The sequence below is a fragment of the Chlamydotis macqueenii genome, chromosome 14 (assembly GCF_036417535.1).
Source record: "Chlamydotis macqueenii isolate bChlMac1 chromosome 14, bChlMac1.mat, whole genome shotgun sequence".
Lineage (NCBI taxonomy): Eukaryota > Metazoa > Chordata > Aves > Otidiformes > Otididae > Chlamydotis > Chlamydotis macqueenii.
Window position 1 is genome coordinate 265,590 of NC_141569.1, and position 17,816 is coordinate 283,405.

At 36.2% G+C, this 17,816-nt stretch overlaps 1 protein-coding gene across 1 annotated transcript in view; it reads left to right on the forward strand.

Annotated features, from left to right (window-relative positions):
* Window positions 1-17,816, forward strand: part of DOCK2 (dedicator of cytokinesis 2) — a 184,647-nt gene that overhangs the window by 159,317 nt on the left and 7,514 nt on the right. Inside the window, exons 38-47 of the mRNA XM_086758735.1 lie at window positions 855-974; window positions 2,663-2,752; window positions 4,078-4,182; window positions 5,499-5,640; window positions 6,895-6,976; window positions 9,577-9,661; window positions 10,625-10,711; window positions 11,048-11,224; window positions 12,529-12,612; window positions 16,020-16,157. Coding sequence (XP_086614861.1) covers window positions 855-974; window positions 2,663-2,752; window positions 4,078-4,182; window positions 5,499-5,640; window positions 6,895-6,976; window positions 9,577-9,661; window positions 10,625-10,711; window positions 11,048-11,224; window positions 12,529-12,612; window positions 16,020-16,157 — 1,110 coding nt within the window. The remainder of the gene's footprint in view (window positions 1-854; window positions 975-2,662; window positions 2,753-4,077; window positions 4,183-5,498; window positions 5,641-6,894; window positions 6,977-9,576; window positions 9,662-10,624; window positions 10,712-11,047; window positions 11,225-12,528; window positions 12,613-16,019; window positions 16,158-17,816) is intronic.

Genomic DNA, 17,816 nt, shown 5'->3' on the forward strand with positions numbered 1-17,816 from the left:
TAGGAACAAATAGTTTTACTTCATAGTGAGAACACTCTGTACAAATTCTGAACTTTCATGTGGTTTTCAGTTTGCTAATTTCTTACTGTCCCAAACATAACAATGATGAAAATGAAACAGTTTCTGCCAGCTATCACAGGGGGACATCTAACTTTTCATTGTAAATAATATGGATCGCTCTGCCAAATGATGCTCGTTTTCTTTTGTGGCTGGTCATTATTTTTCACTATTAGCTAATGTTTATTCTCATTGTAACTGACATTACCAATAGAAATGGTTAGTGAGATGCATTTCCATTTCAAGGGAAAATTCAAAATTTGAATGTTCTTTGGCAAGCATATGAGATTTCTTAGGGAATTTCTTTTAGTGCAGAACCATATAAATTTGACTTTTCACAGTGCTGATTTGCTTTAAACTTCATTCTGACTTTTCTGATCATACAAAATATTATGTAAATTCTATATATTGATATGGACAAAGATAATATTATATGCAAATATTTTAATACAAAAAATCAAAACCAAAAGAGTCAAGATGACATCACTGAAATAAAATGAACTAATTTTCTCACATAGATTTTTATCCAAATTTTTTGGGTGGGTGGCAGGAAGGAACACGGGGTTTTAAAATGTTATGTCTAGTCCTGGTTATCACATGAAATACAGCACTGGTTTGAAGAGAGATCATGAAAACATTCCCAGTGCCTTTCCCAGTTTATTCGTGGAAAGGTAAAAAAGACTGGGGAAGAACCACTTAGAAGAGCCCAGTGCACAAGACCTTGGGGAGGTGGGACGTGTGTGAAATGCTGAACTCCAAAATCATATTTTTTTTAATGTACTGTAATTGTATTTCAGTGGTCAGATGAGCAGTGTGCACCTCAAGTCATGTCAACAGAGTTCCAGTGTTCACAAACCTATCGACACTTGAAAGAGAACTTGTACGAGAAGATCATAGAATACTTTGACAAAGGAAAGGTAGGTCTGAAGAGTTCTTCTCCTGCAAAAAGTTTTTATTGTGTTACTTTGTATAGTAGTATTTAATGAATATTCTCTGTATAAAACATCTGTGTAGGAAATCCTATTTGAAATGTGAGTCAAGTAAAAATTATGTCCTGAAAGCTTATTCACAGAGTGTATCTGTTCTATACGGACATATAATTTCAATAACCACATCCACAAAGAAAGAGGGCTGGTATTCATGCTGGTCACAAGCATCCCTGTCAGGCAGTAATACAATCACAGAAAATTTAGAATGTACTTTACTAGGAAAAGAATATGGACAACAGAGATTGCATTTCTAAACCATTCGGTCGTTATTGCCCAAAAAACCAGACAGTTCAAAATGGGCATATTCATTTCCAAGAAGCCTGAGAATTGCATCCCAAACTTAAAATGTAGTAGTTTGATGTTCAGTACCTGGATTTAGTTCAGCTTTAAAAAAAAAAAAAAAGTTAACAAAATTGCCTGTCAATACAAGGACAGTAGAGCTAAGGACTAGCAAGCAGGGAAAAATTCTGCAGTGCTGCATAATTACTCTTATGACCTAAAAGGCCTTTAAGTCATTGCATCTTGTTCAGCTGTAGGCAAAGGTATGAAGGGGGAAGGCAATTTGTTACTGCTTCTTGCAAAATAAAGGCATAACTCCCCCACGGAAGTCTCTCCTGTAATCCAGAAGATAGAAGGTTTTTGGTGTAGGAAAATGCAATGCTATTTGTAACTTCTCAGGGTTTTTTGTTGGTGTCTGAAATAAGTGCAGTGTGGCAGTCCCCACCCACTGTAGCAGAACAATCAAATCCTCATGATTTCTGATCTGCCCAGCACTCGAGTTCTGCTCGGATACGCCAGAGGAGGTTTGCAGGCAGGTGAATGCAGCTGTCAGGTTCAGAAATACCTAACCTAGAAGTACGTGGCACCACTAGTGTCCTTGCATCAGTAGAGAATTATGCTCAGAAAACCCCTTTTGTCTCCTTTATTCTGAATAGATGAGAAGACTGACAGAATTTGAGAAAGAGCCTCAAGAGAGGGAGTTTTTATGTGCTTTAGGACCACTTTTGTGCTGCAAGCATTAAGTGCCTATAGCAGATGAGAAAACTGTCCTAGTCTTTCCAGCGCAGCTCTGTAATTTCTCACAGTAAGTTTCAGAGGTTTAAGCTGTGTGGAAAGAAACAAGCTGCTACTCCGGGCAAGTGGCAATTTAAGCCTTGTAATTTTTTATTTGACTAGGAGAGCTGTTGTGTGCAAGCCTACCTATGATTGTGGATGCTTCAGAATTTTTTGTAAAATGAAGTGTGTTTGTTTTAAAGAGAGACAGGTGTCAGTCCCCTTATACACAGTTCATGTGCTTAGGGTATATTCTGGGTGTTAGAGTGATTTACTCTTCTTTTTTAATATATCTGAAAGGGTAGGTGATTTTTTTATTATCTTATTGTAAGAATAAAGTAGGTTTACTTATTCCTTTCTGTAATGAACCATAAAACACTTTTATTTTTTTACATTAATCTGCTTTCCTTGATTGTCTTGAGTCTTCCTTTCTAAATGTGCACTTAATAAATGACTGCAATATAAAGACAGCATAATCAATAAAACTGTAGTTAAACAGGGATGTATTAAAAACTTGTTTATTGGTACTGGATTTACTTTTTGAATATGTGGTTACATTGCAGATGTGGGAAGAAGCCATATCTTTATGCAAAGAACTTGCAGAGCAATATGAAAAGGAAGTTTTTGACTATGAACTTCTAAGTCAAAACCTGGTAAGACTAAATACAGGTCTTCCAATTATTTCAATCACAAAAATTAGTACTTTTGAGCTATCAAATGATAGAGCTGCTTGTGAGCTTGTTGTCTGCAATTGATTTTTAATTCATTTGTCGAAGAGTTGCTATGTTGTATTGTAACATTCCAGTGACAGAGAGTCATAAAGAACTGTTTAAGTTGCATGGACATCTGCTTATTGAGATATTTTGAAACTTCTATAGATGAGATAAACATGTTCAGAGTTAGCACAATTTAAAGACCATGTATAAAAGAAATATAGTATGTTTTTGAGGCTTTTGTGCTGCTTTAGGGTAGAAAAAGCACCTGGACGCATTTGTTCCCTGAATTTTTTCTTTGCATTTTAGGAACTCAAATCTTGACAAGCCTAAAGAGTTTTGTCCTTATTGGGGACTGGGGAAGAGTTAGAACTAGGTCCAAAGGCTAGAAGGAAGACTTTAAAGGAAAATTAAATGTTCAATTTTTTTATTTTCATTAAAATTGAATTAATCTAAAAAGAAACTCCTCCTCTCTACATACCTTCTTTTTTTCCCCACCCCTAAGATTCCATATTTGCATGATCTTTAACAAATGTTTTGGGCTTATTGAATAGATAGCCCTGAATCTTCCACAAAGAAACAATGGGAGTCAAAACTGATGTTCTTGAACAGGATTGTGTATAAAGACAGCTGCTTTTCGTCCCAATCATTTTTACTTTTATCATAAACTAAACGCTAAAGACAATATTTTTGCCAATTCCATTTAAGTTGCAGGGTTGCATGTCTCAGAGGTATAACGCAGGAAACAGAAATAGCAATCTGAAATGACACTTAGTGTCTTAGGGTCTAAGCCCTTGACATGGTGTGTGTCCTTAGCAGGATACTAGAGCAAAAGCTTGAGTTGATCCATACCTCCGAAAACATTTGAGGTAGGGAGTTTTTCCAAATGTATTATTGCAGTAATGTTATCGGTTAAGTGTTTAAAGTGTAAAGGGCCAAGTATTACTTTGGTATTTGCTTTTTTTCTTTTCACGCTGGTAAATTAAGGGTAAGCCTGATTCTGAGGTCAAATAATTGAAGTTGAAGCCGTACACATTTAGCTGTGTGTTACATTTGCATATAAATGTAAACAATATTTAATGTACTACAGCAGTGTCATGTGCATGTGCATGCTAACTGATTATTGCTATAGCTTACCAGCTGATAATTGATAGCTCTTCCATATCCACTGATAGCTGCAGTACATAGCGTAGTACTACTGTAGAGCTTTAAAAATAAATGGAAAAACCCCAATCAGAAGTAATTGCAGTTGGTTTTGCTTTTAGATTCAACAGGCAAAGTTCTATGAAAACATCATGAAAATTCTGAGACCTAAGCCAGACTATTTTGCTGTTGGGTATTATGGCCAAGGATTCCCCACGTTTCTAAGGGTAAACCTGTTTAAAATATTACTTTTTTCATACATTTTCATATGCTTTTAAAATATGAATGTACTCTACTAATGTAAGTGAGCCTCTGGGATATATGCCATGGATTTAGTTTTGCTTGGATGCAGGACTGTAGTCCTACTGTAGTCAGAATCTGAGTTATTACTTGTAAGATTATATATGAAATGTTTTCAGATGCATTTAAGTTGATTCTTTCTCTTGGTTTGATTGCGGTTCTTACAGAGAGACTGAACAGTTGTTCTTTGATCACCTTCATCGTGCCATTCATGACATATTGTTCTCTTATAGTCTTGGTGTGTTTACGTATTGCTTTCCCAGCAACCATTCCATGTGTTTTTGTGTTTTAACATCCTGGTTCCCTTGCTCTCCATTTTCTAGTTTGTGAGATTGTAGGACAAGAAGTGTACGTAGTATTTGAAACGTGGATGCACTATGAATTTGTTCAGTGTGATACTGGTGTTTCGTCTTTAGTTTCCCTGTTTTCCTCCTAATGACTGAAGTTCAGATTGCTTTTTTGATCTCTAATATGCATTGAGCTGACATAGTCATACTTACTGTCTTGTATTGCTGAATGGTAACAGCTATTTGGTATCCGAGGACACTTATGGTAAGTTGGAACTGTTTTCATTAAACAGACCTCTATACACCGAATTTACTCTCTGTTTTCTTTAATTTTCTCCATTTTTGACTGCTATGTGAGAAATCAGGAATCCAAAGGGTCTATTTTTTTCAAGAAACCTGCCAAACTTTGGAAGTCATGCACAACTGGTTTTACTTCAGTTTTTTAAAAGATCATGGCTTTCTTTTGACCACAGTAGTGCATGTTGTCAGAGCATAAAACTAACCTGAATATTTGATGTTTTCTTGTAGAAAAAAAATATTCTTGCATACTAGAATGAATACAGTAGCTTTTATCTTTCTTGAAAAGCAGTCTAAGACCTCTCTTTCCCAGTTTTAAAGGCCAAAGTTGCCTGGAAAACATTGGAAAAAAAACAGTGAAAAAATATACTAATGTTACACAAAAGGAGGCGTGCACCATTTTTTTTCAGGTATTATAGAGGTGTCCTTTTAAAATGAAGCAAGCTGGACCACAAATTAGCTCGTTTGGGGTTAGACTGTATTGTAAATGAGGACATGGTCAAAATGGTGTCTTGTTTTATAGTTAATTAATATTCAGAAAACATTAACACTCATTCCAAAATTTGAAGACCCCATTATGTCTTTGTACTGATAAACGTGTGTAGAACTTCTGCCTCAGCATCATAATAGCCCAAGAAACAGCTGTTTATTCCTCGCAGAACAAAGTGTTCATCTATCGTGGGAAGGAGTATGAGAGGAGAGAGGATTTCCAGGCACAGCTGATGAGTCATTTTCCCAGCGCAGAGAAGATGAACACCACCTCAGCACCTGGAGAGGATGTGAAAAACTCTCCTGGTCAATGTATCCTTGGACATGAGGGAGATTACAGAATGAGGGCGGGTTGGGGAAACCTTGTTTCCAGCAAGAGTTTATCTGTGTGGAAGAATCACTTCCTAAAAAGGATGCAAATTTATTAATGTTGCAGCTCAGTTTGCAGTGTCTTTTATGGTTTGTTCCTAGATGTGTGCTCCTGTTTGTTTTCCTCACAATTCTAAGGAGGCTATATATTTCAGTCATCATAGAATCAGAATCATTTAAATTGGAAAAGACCCCTAAGATCGAGTCCAACAATAAACCTAATGCTGCCAAGTCCACCACTAAACCATGACCCTAAGTAGCACATTTTTAAATACCTCCAGGACTGGTGACTCAACCATTTCCCTGGGCAACTCTTCCAGTGCTTGATAACCCTCTCGGTAAAGAAAATTCATTCAAGTTTATAAATGGTTTACGTTTTATTTTCTTCAAGTGGCGAAACAGGTGATGAACACTTGAATTTGCTAAGTTTAAAGCAGCAAATTGTCTGTTACCTCACATTCTTAGCTGTTGTGATGTTAAATTCACGTCTTCCTTGAACATTGTTCTGACTGGCACTGCATTTGGTTTCACCTGGTTTTTTTTTTTTTTTTTTGATATCATATGCTTCAGTCCTTTCTTAAAGTAGAATTTCCTCAGGTCTATTTGCAATTAACAGGACTTGCACTACTTAGGCACTTAAGAAAAAGCTATGGAATCTAGCCAGAGGACATGAGTTTCAAATGTACTGAAATATGTAAGAATATGGTGTATTTGCTTACAAATACAGTATTCAGATTTAAAAATAGCATTTCCACAGAAAAGGAAATCTCAGGTAAAAGGCTCCTCAGTTACAGATTTTAAAGATTAAATGCTAAACATCATGTAATTATGCATGCCTGAATCTAAATAGTGAAACTGTTATCATCAGATGTCGTTGAAGTTATTTTTGTAAGTTGAATTGGGTTTAAAATTTAATAAATTATTCAGTGTGAAAAATTCAGCTACCGATATTCAAGCTCAGTTAAATAATAAAAATACACAGTTCAGAATTAATATTAATAAATATTCACTGGTTACTACCGGCAGATGTTTCCTTTTTTGGACAAGAAAGCTCCACAAATGAAACCCTGAACCCTGCAGACTTCTTGTTAGGAAATGTAATTCTTTTTTTTTCTTTTTTTTTTTTTTTTTTTAATTTCTCCCATGGGCTACAGGATTTCATACTTAATACCATGCCCTTAACTTTGATGATTTCAGATATCCAGTGTTTTACAGTTCAGCCAGTCCTGGAGGAGCAACCTCGATTCAAAAATAAGGCAGTACCCGATCAAATTATAAAGTAAGCGTATTTCTGTAATAGATAATCTAATGAAAGTCAGTCCATATTCCTAAACTGACAACCGTTATTTTGTGAACTCGGTCATTTGCCAATGAATCCTAGAGCCTTTATTGTCTAGTTTACTGACTTATGCATTCCCTAGGAATTTCATGGAAGAACATGTACCCATCTACCACTTAAAAATTGCATATGGCTACAGGGTGGGGAGGTGGAATCCATGCTTTGGGTCCAAGTTATTAAGTTTTCAACAGAGCTTCTTAGACAAGTAATGAAGAGAGGGGTCTTAGAGGTGACTGGCAGTATGAGAATGATTGACTTGAAGGCTTTTGTGCAACAGAATCTTGTTATGATTTCTTGCTAAGTGCAAAATACATGGTGGCAAAATGGTTTCCATTGATACCACAGTCAAGATTTTGTAAAGGGTTAAAGGAAATGAGTTATCCAAAGTATTTTGAGAACAGACAGGCTAACATTTCCAAACTCCTAACCCATTGTAGAACAGGTTGAACTTATTACATGCTCCTAATCAAGTGTTCCGACCTCATGTGCAAAAAGTGATGGTTCATTTTAATTGCTAATGCCAAAACTGCATGTAATACCTACTGGAATATTGGCTGACTTCAGGCTTGTGAGATTTCTGGCTGCAAATCCATCAATGTATATAGGAGGATTATAAGAAAGATGGAGAGAGATTTTTTACCAAGGCTTGTAGTGACAGGATGGGGGGCAATGGTTTTATACTTAAAGAGGATAGATTTAGGTTGGATATAAGGAAGAAATTCTTTACTATGAGGGTAGTGAGACACTGGAACAAGTTTCCCAGAGAAGCTGTGCGTGCCCCACGCTGGAAATGTTCAAGGCCAGGTTGGACGGGGCTTTGAGCAACCTGGTCTACACTTGTATTACGACTTCCCAAAAAGAGACTGAAGGTAGAAGGCTTCTTTTTGTCAGCTGAGGTGAGTTCATTTCTAAGTGTTCCACAGCTGGATTCAAACCAGATGCCAGCTTTGTCTGCAGCCTTCTCTATAGAATCTTTGCTGAAATTACAATTGATTCAGAGTGAAAAAATATGAATCACCTCCCTACATACATCAAAATAAATAAAGCAGATAAAAACACAAGTCTTGTACTACAAGATGAAAATTAAAAAATAATGAATTGTGGTCCCAGTCTCAACTTGAATTAGTTTTAAAGAGTAACTGAAAGACAGCTTATAAATCTGGTCCTGCCTGACTAGATTTCAGTGTAGTTCCAGCCACGTTTTGGACTTGTAACAGCTTTATTTAGCGAAGTGCTCCACATAAAGTACAATCGCTTGTCATATGGGAGATTTGTAATTGTTTGTCTCAGCTGCACAATTAAACCAAACTGCTAATTTCATCTGGTCTTAGAGATTTATTTTTATGAGTGTACTTTATTGGGCATTTAATTGTTAGATACGTTAGTAGATGACAATGCATTTATTCTGTCAAAGAGCTTCAAAATGTATTTCCTTTCAGATGGTACTGTATAAAGTGATCTGAGTCGATATGGCAGTATTTTCCACATTCTTTTCATTATTGATGAAGTTAATCTCAGGAGTTTGGATCAGAAATCATAGGTTCCTATAAACTAACATAGCAGAAGTTTGCTTAGCTCAGCTGTTTGGGATCTCTTCATTTATTTGTCTCTCTGGGCAATCAAGTCATAGCTTGCTTTTGCTGTAAGATATTTCTGAGATTTTTTTTTTTTCTTCTCTGCAAAATTCACTTTTACTTAACATGATTTAAGTTTAAGTCATCTTTAAAACAAAAACTGAAAACAAAAAGGAGATATTTTTCTGTGGACAGCAAAATACTTAGCCAAAATTGTGCAATCACTGTTTTTTTCAAATTAGCCAGTGCTAAAAGATGAGTGGCTACGAGTTTAGTGGAAATATGTGCTCACAGTGATTGAGAATGATTCATTAGCTAGATAGAATAGACCACGACATCAATTTGCAATAGATTTCTTTACAGTGATGTCCCCCTCTCCAAGTGTTTAGATATATTTTCTTATCTATCACAAGAAATTGTTATTGATTGCTTCAAATTTTAAGTTTATTGAATAACTGTTGTTCTGCTTTGTGAGCAGAGTTGTTAGACGTGATTAAACTGATTTGGCATGCACTGTGGATGAAAAAAACAGCTGTATTTCAGTCCAGGTGAATATCTCCTCTCCATTCAGTCAGTAGTTTTTAACAAAATATACTCATTTAGTATGCCATTATAAAGCAGGCAAGCAGTGTACGTACCACAGCAAGAATACAGGAAAGTAAAAATCTCTTCTAGACCTTCTTCTGTAGGTTTTATGTGGAAGTTCTGGGATTTTTATGCCTGGAAATTACCCCGAGTCACAAGCTGAAGCCTAATAGATGTAAAATACTGTGCATTGACCCTAATTTATAGATAAAGTAATTGTTTCTTAGGTTTTTAGTAAAGTGCTTTTTTTTTTCCTGAGCAGTACATTTTATTTTAATTAAAAACTCAACTGACTTGAAATATTTCACTGTGATAACAAGAGCCATAAATTTCTGAATTCTGTATTTTATAATAGTTTGGGGTTTTTTTTAAATCTTTCAGTTTTTATAAGTCCAACAATGTGCAACGGTTCCACTATTCAAGACCAGTCAGAAAAGGACCTGTTGACCCTGAAAATGAATTTGCTGTAAGTAAATGAATGACAGGGTGATGAATGCAGTTCTGGTAGCTGTGACTAAGTTTTGGTCCAGATCCTTTATTTCAAAAATGTACTATTTCAGTTACATGTGTGCTGATGAGAAGCACCAACAGTTTCATGTGCCTGCTGTTAAATTAAATGCTTCAGAGGCAAACTGTATGCTGACATCCCAGCTTTGCACAGTTTTATCAACACTCATGATTCACATTGGCTTCCTTTGCAAACTAGAGAATTTTGAAACCATTATGAATATATCTTGGAATAGTTTTAAATAAATTAAATAGTTAATGTTTTAACTATTTAAAATAATGTTTTAATTGCTGATGACAATAGATAATATGGATCCATACTTCAGATAGGTAGAAACTGGGATAATTTGAGCGTGTTTTCATTGCATTCATTATTATGTTTCTCAGTACTGGCATTTAGATGAGCTGATACTGGTAAAATAAGGAGCAGTAGAGTAAATGACCTAGTGACATTTTAAAATACTAACAGCTAGTCTTGTATTCATAAGAGGAAAAAGAAAGTTAAAAAAAAAAAAAGTAAGAATTCTGGCAAGTTGCTATAGGGCTATTACTGCTTTTAATTGCAGAAATAAGTTTTGAAAATGGAGGGAGGCAGTGTAATCTGGTGGAGGTGAGAGCAGGTCATATAGTCACAGTCATTCAATCTGTAATGGCAAAAATACGAATAGGTACTAAAAGATTCAAGAGTAATTTTCTTTTTTCTATACTTTGTGCAGCCTTAGTGGCTGAAGATGACCTAATCTGAGATCAGAAAAATGATGTGTGCAAATTGCTGTGCTAGATTCATTTTGCAGTGTCTTTTTATGCAAAAATGTGCCTGTTTTCCAGCTACATCCCTTTCACTCTGACATTTCAGAAGGCAGAAAAGATTAAAGTTTAAATCTTGAAGTATCATTTTCTCCCTGCTATCTTTTTTTAATAGTCTATGTGGATTGAGAGAACATCATTTGTTACAGCATACAAACTTCCTGGAATTTTACGATGGTTTGAGGTTCTCTCCATGTCACAGGTGTGTATTAACATGCTAAGAACCCATAAAACACGTATCTGTATGAATTCTCATGTACAAAATAGTTTGTAAATTTATCACACGAGGCTATTGTTATTTACTGGGTTTTTTTGTAGATACAAACCTGTTAAGTATTTATGTTTTCACTTTCTACTGCTGCGATGAATATAGCTTACATACCATTTACAGTTTCAGGACCAAGTCCTAAGAGAATTGAACAAATCTGTGTTAGTGTGCTGAATTGTAAAAATGTTGTTCGTATACATGAAGGTTTATAAAACCCAAAAGACCTTTTTATCTCTTTATAAACCTTTGAAGTCTTTTCTTTCTTTATAGACTACTATTAGTCCTTTAGAGAATGCTATTGAGACTATGTCCACGACGAATGAAAGAATTTTGATGATGATTAACCAATACCAGAGCGATGAGAACCTTCCTATTAATCCACTTTCTATGCTTCTGAATGGCATTGTTGATCCAGCTGTTATGGGTGGCTTTGCTAAGTACGAGAAGGTAAGAGCTTTTAAGTCAATTCAAAGAACATAATCAGACACATTTAATAATCTTCCTACATCCTTTGTTCAACGTGGCAGTGGAATGTGGACTGGGAATATGGAAGCCCTAACTCCACTGATTGAGAGATCCTCATATTCTCATATCTTGGCCACATCTGTTTTTAAAGCAGAAACCAGCAAACTGGAGCAACTGAATCTTGATATTCATTGCAGTTATGAGGGCTTTCATATACATGTGAGACGAGATACCCCTTTTGTAATGAAATAGGCTCTCTCACATAAAAAGATTTGATCTGCAGTAAATGGATCATTTACCCTACAGTAGGTCTGGAATATTTAGGTGTGGGTTACCAATTAAAGCATCATCAGATTTTCTGAGTAACTGCAGCTGTTCTGCATAGCAGCTTTTGTCTAAAAATGGGAATACAAATGAAAACTGTTCTGTAGAAAATTTGTCCCTAAAGCCACCTTGTGAAGGCGAGGCAGATGAGAAAGCAGGAATGGTAAAAACTCATATAAATTTTAATTCTAAATGATTAATTATTAATGTTTTTTATGAAAATGAATGTGGGGTTACCCCACAGCTGCAGAGCTCTGTTATTCCTACCTGCCGTTTCCTGATGAAAAGCATGTGCCGTGCTCAGTAGGCTCAGCATGTCAGGTAGACTCAGATAGCACTGAAAAGATGCCATATTATATACAGGTATATATGGGCACACATAAATTAGATGCAGTATGTGTGATGTATTCTGGAGGAGTACGACTCGTGCTATGTTAGCCATAAAGTATAATTTATTTAGATGTTTGGCAGTCATGGACACATAGCTACATGCTTCTTTTGTACCTGGGGGATAAAATCTTTGGGCAGCGAAAAGCAGCGTGTATGCAATATCTGCCTCTGCTTATCTATGAAAGAGTTGAATTTCTTTATTGTGTAACACTGGCTAATGTTGGTAAGTAGGGTACTGAATAAAATGATCGTTTATCAATGTAAATCCTGATACTCCAAGTTTGTGCCTTTTTAGTTTCAGTGCAAGCTTAAAACAAACAATTATTTGGTTTCATAATAACAGTCTCAAACTCAGAAGTGTTGGATAAAGACTGAATACCTATTACAAAAAAGCACATCAGGTCTCAACTGATATAATAAGGAATTATCACTAGCAGCGTCTGATTAAGGAGCATGCATAGATCTCTCTTATTTGATGCCCAAAATTATAGTGACCAGCTGGACTCAATGGGAGTAATCACTGATTTCTTTACCTATTTAAATGATGAATTATTTTTTTTTTTTTGTCTAAGGCTTTCTTTACAGAAGACTATATCAGACACCATCCAGAAGATCAAGAAAAGCTGAATAGACTCAAAGATCTAATTGCTTGGCAGGTAACTTCTTACTGACAGCTGTCATCTGAGGCTTCATCAACTATTTCTTTTTTCTGTCTCTTTCTAGCAGGAAAGCATAGTGTTGTAGATGATTGTGTCATTTTTACCACGGTTGTTGTTTTGGTTTGGTTTGGGTTTTTTTGTGGTTGGTTTGTTTGTTTGTTTGTCTTTACTCTTCCCCAAAGCAAGGAGGGGTAGAAGAATGAGAAGATTCTTGTTACAAACTTCCTGCCTAGTTCTGTGATTAATTCGTAGTATTTTTTTTAAAAGGGACTCATAGTAAAATATTATTTCTTAGACTAAACCTTCTGTTTCAGAGTATGTATAGTTGTAAAAAGACTATCTATTTGTTATGCTATTTAGATATTAATAGATTCCCTTCAGCAGGAAAAAGGACTTAAACTCCTTCAATTTTAATGTGTCTTAACAGGAAGCATGTGTTCCATTAGTAACACACTAAGATCACTGATGAAACAGCATAGCGATAATTCCTTACCCTCTGATGTGGCATTGATTGATAAAACATTCTTGGGAACCTAAGTGTTCCTGTCCTTCAGATTTTTTTGAAGTCTGTGCCTAAACTGGAGAAGTGGCTTAATTACAAAAATCACATTGTCTTTCCTGAGGAGTATCCTCATGATAGTGTCCATTAAGAGTTAGATGAAACGTTAGCAGAATCAGGGGAATTAGCCATGTGTCTCCTTGTGTGCTACGGTGTCATAGTTTAGCCCTGCTTGAGACCAACCTATACAGGCTCTAACCCACTCTCCTAACCTTCCAAGAGAATGGGCGAGAGATAATGAAACAAAAAGGTTCAGGTTTGAGATAAGGACAGGGAGACATCATCCAAGTTACTGTTACAGGCAAAACAGGCTCGACTTGGGGAAAACTATTTATTATTATTAATGAAACCAAAGCAGGATAATGAGGAAGAGAACACAAACAACTTCCCCCCACCCCTCCCTCTTCCCAGGCTTAACTTCAGTTCAATGATCTCTACCTCCTTCCCCTCCCGAGTGGCACACGAAGGGGAAAAAGAAATGGGCCACAAAGATGATCAGAGGGCTGGAGCACCTCTCCTGTGAGGCCAGGCTGAGAGAGTTGGGGTTGTTCGGCCTGGAGAAGAGGAGGCTCTGGGGAGACCTTGTTGTGGTCTTTCAGTACATAAAGGGGGCCTATAGGAAAGATGGGGGACAGACTTTTTAGCAGGGCCTGTAGTGGTAGGACAAGGGGTAACAGTTTTAGATTAAAAGAGGTAGATTTACACTACATATGAGGAAGAAATTTTTTACACTGAGGGTGGTGGAACACTGGCCCAGGTTGCCCAGAGAGGTGGTGGATGCCCCATCCCTGGAAACATTCAAGGCCAGGTTGGACGGGGCTCTGAGCAACCTGACCTGGTTGGAGATGTCCCTGCTCCTTGCAGGGGGTTGGACTGGATGGCCTTTAAAGGTCCCTTCCAACCCAAACCGTTCTATGATTCTGTTTTGGAGATGAGAAACAGCAAGAATTAACCATTTATTCCTCTCTCAGTCTTGTAATGAATCTTCCAAATAGTTTTAATAGATATATTCTTTTGTACTATTTTCTTAATGTTTTTGAAGTTTCTTCGTTTCATTTTGATTGATCTCAGTTTGGTTATTAGTTTGAGTCACTGACCTTTACAGCTTTCTCTTGTATCGTTGCCCACCACAGGCTCTGTATGTTGTTGCTTTCTGACCATCGGAAGTGCTGAGTGGACGTAGCAGTATCAATTGACTGTGATACCATCTGGCATTAGGAAATGAATTGGTGGTTTATATCTATCCCTGTAAATCCCTCTAAAGAGCATAAACAGCTCTGTCTGTAATAGATGGGCTTCAATACCATGTTTTTAAAAGTTACATTGCAATTGAACATAAAATATGATCAGCTCAATGAGGGGACAGATGTATGCAATATTAATAATATTTATAGGGTCAGAACACAAAAAGAATGTGTGGATTCTAAGTGAATTTTACAAAACAACCCCAAACATTAATGCAAAATAGCTAAAAGTCAATGGTGAAGCAGTTAGAAAAGGTGACTGGCAGAAGGGTAGCTAGAAGTATCTTGCACAAATCTCATAAATCACTGTATTCAAAGACTGAAGAATAATGAAATGTCCTTACATTTTGAAGAGAAGCACTAGAAAGATTCCCTTTGTGAATACGTTTATTATTAATTAAACAGCATGTCAAAGTTGCAGTCCATTATCTTTGAAGATAAGATTTGTTTTGTTTACTTTTCACTGGATATTATTACACTAATATAATAGGAAAGATTATAGCAGCAATATAATAGCAAGGGAAAACATTGTAGGGAAGAGGGATTAGAAAGGTATTACTATCACATTTGCTTCTTTATGAGATTTCTTGTTGGGGTTTTTTTTTTGTTCTATTTTTTTGTAAAACCATTCCTTCTAACAAAGGAGAACAATATATATATATATATTTTTTTTAAGAAAGTCAAGTGGAGGGATATTTAGTGAACTGATAAACATTTTTCTAACCTTTTTATCAGGTGTTCTCCTTTAAGGGAGTATATATCTACACTTATCCGCCTCCTAGGTTTTAAAAACTATTGTTAGGTACCTTTTTTCAACCCTAGTATGAAGAACCAGAGATCCTAACCCCTTTGGTTACTTGTCACTGACCCCAGCCTACAGGATGAGCAGCAAAAAAGAAAAGCACAGGGCTAAAATTGAGCAAAATCAGCCTGGTTAGTGCAAGCTGACTCTGTTCATGGCTTGAGTTCTTTATTTGTGTATAGAAACATTATCTTACTGAGTTTTGCTTGAGATGTGGGGAGTACAGAGAAAGTCTGCAGAGTAAAATCGAGGATAGAGGAAGAGGTCACCTTCAGTAGCCAGGCATTAACATATTAAATTGCTGTGGCAATTGTCAAAGTGATCACATGATTAAACCCCAGTAGATCGATTTTAAACCCTTCCCAGTTCCTCTGTTTGAAAGAGAAGAGTTGGAAACCACCTGCCTGGAATCGACTTGAATATTATTTTATCCCTGCCTTCTTTCTTGTAACCTATGGCAAGCACCTTCATAAGCAGGTGGATTAGTAGTCTACTAGTAGTAGAATTTTTTAAAATCTCACATGGTGTGTTTAATCTCAGAATGGATTAACATTAAAATGCGTAGAAAACAGTCATTGTGAGGCAGTCAACATTTTTCAAAAATTTGCTGAACAAGCTCATTTTTCAATAGCTGTTTCCATCTTGTACTAGCTGCTAAAAGCTGAGATCAACTGACAAGTCTCTCTGCCAGTCACAGTAAGAGTTTTGGAGCTGACTTACCACATGCTTTAAATGGAGTTAGAGGGGTTGTCAGACCCAGTTTAATATTCTTTTTTCTTTCTTTTTTTCCCTCTTCAAGATACCTTTCCTTGGGGCTGGAATTAAAATTCATGAAAGAAGAGTTTCTGATAATCTTCGTCCTTTCCATGACCGTATGGAGGAATGTTTCAAGCATTTAAAAGTTAAAGTGGAAAAACAATATGGAACCAGAGAATTGGTATTGCTCTCCTTTTAACCTCTCCTGCACTTTCTCTTTATTTAATACACATCATGTTCTTCTAAATGAAAACGCATACTAAACTTCTGTTGCTTGTGGCTTTTCTCATGATATGAAGGTAGTAAGATCTGAGTTTTATAGTCAAAGGGTTGATTCAGCTCTCGGACGTATCAAATATTCTTTATTCTGGAAGATTTGGAGTATTTAATAATGTTTATTAAAGTTGCAATTCTTTTACGCCTTATTAAGGAAGTAAAAGCAAATTCTCATGTTTCTCCTCTTTATCATTTTTCGTAGTGGTTTGGAGCTTTGATTTGCAATTGGTATCTCCCTGTGCTAGCCAGTTCCAGCTGTATTGTGAAATAAAACCTATTCTGTGTGTAACACTATAAATATTAGTTGAGACCAAGCTGAAATGCGTAGGAATTGAAGGACAACTTGTAAACACAGACTCTCCAGACAACTCTTGAATAAAATGGTCTATCATCTGAACTTCTGCAGGCTAGCACGAATGATGTTGGCTGTTTTTTGTGATTAAACACCAGTTGCTTTGGAAATCATCTTATGTTGTTGCTTTCAGCATTGATGATTTCATAAGAGGATTTATTTTTCTGTTACAGAGGAAAAAGTAGCAAATTTTATAACCTAAATTTTGGATATTGTGCTGTGTTACACACCTATATAATGAAAATTCTATATATTTATTTCAGTATATTATTCTTATTTTCAGTGCCATGCTACTATCCCTGCAATAATGAGGAGGCTGTAATGCACAATTAGCAATCTTGCCTAATGCTTGAACCCTTCAGCGCTCTTGCAGATCAGCTCTTAAAGCAACCTGTTTACATTTTTGCAAGAGCAGAGAATGTACTTTTTGAATGGCGCTGCTGCCATTTTACCATGTTTGACACTCTGGTGGCTGGCCTGTGCTTTTTTATTAAAATAAAATAAGTTATGCAGCTATAGTGTCTTTATGACAAGATTCTGGCCATTCAAAGGATAAGCATCATGTAAACTCATTGCACGTGAACTCTGCAAAACACTTGAAAATAATTATTCAAACTACAAATGTTTCCAAGTCTTCTGCTAGGCATCAGAGTCTTAGTGAGAAATTACATCGGAAGGAAAGTATCTGGGAATTTGGCATATTATATTATGCATAAATTTTTAATATTTTCTAGATAATCAGGAAAAAGCCCTGTGCTTTAATCTGAAATGTTTTTAGATGTTGTTCCTATCCTGTTTATAGGACAGAAATTTAAGTAGGCTGGAAAAGTAGTTTATGGTATGCACGCACTAGGAAATTCTCAAAAACCTGCCTCATGTCAGGACAATGTGTGATGAGCTAATTTGGGGGAGGTGCTAGCTCGTCCCAGGAACTACTTGAACAGAAAAAGAAAGAAGAGCAATCTGCACTCTAGAATTGTAGATTCCTGAAGCTGCCCCTGAAGAAACAGTTCTAGAATTAGCTAAGAAATGTGATCCTTGTCCCTACCTTAATACCAAGTAACAGGAAAGCATTTGGAAGTAAGTCAGATTGTTTCAGTCAATTTTGTACCAGCCTGAAAAGCCTAAATAACAATGATCATTAAGCTGAATATTTCCATTATGATAGCTAAATCTTCTTCAAGAAGATTGTGAGTGTAATTTCCTTTTTCT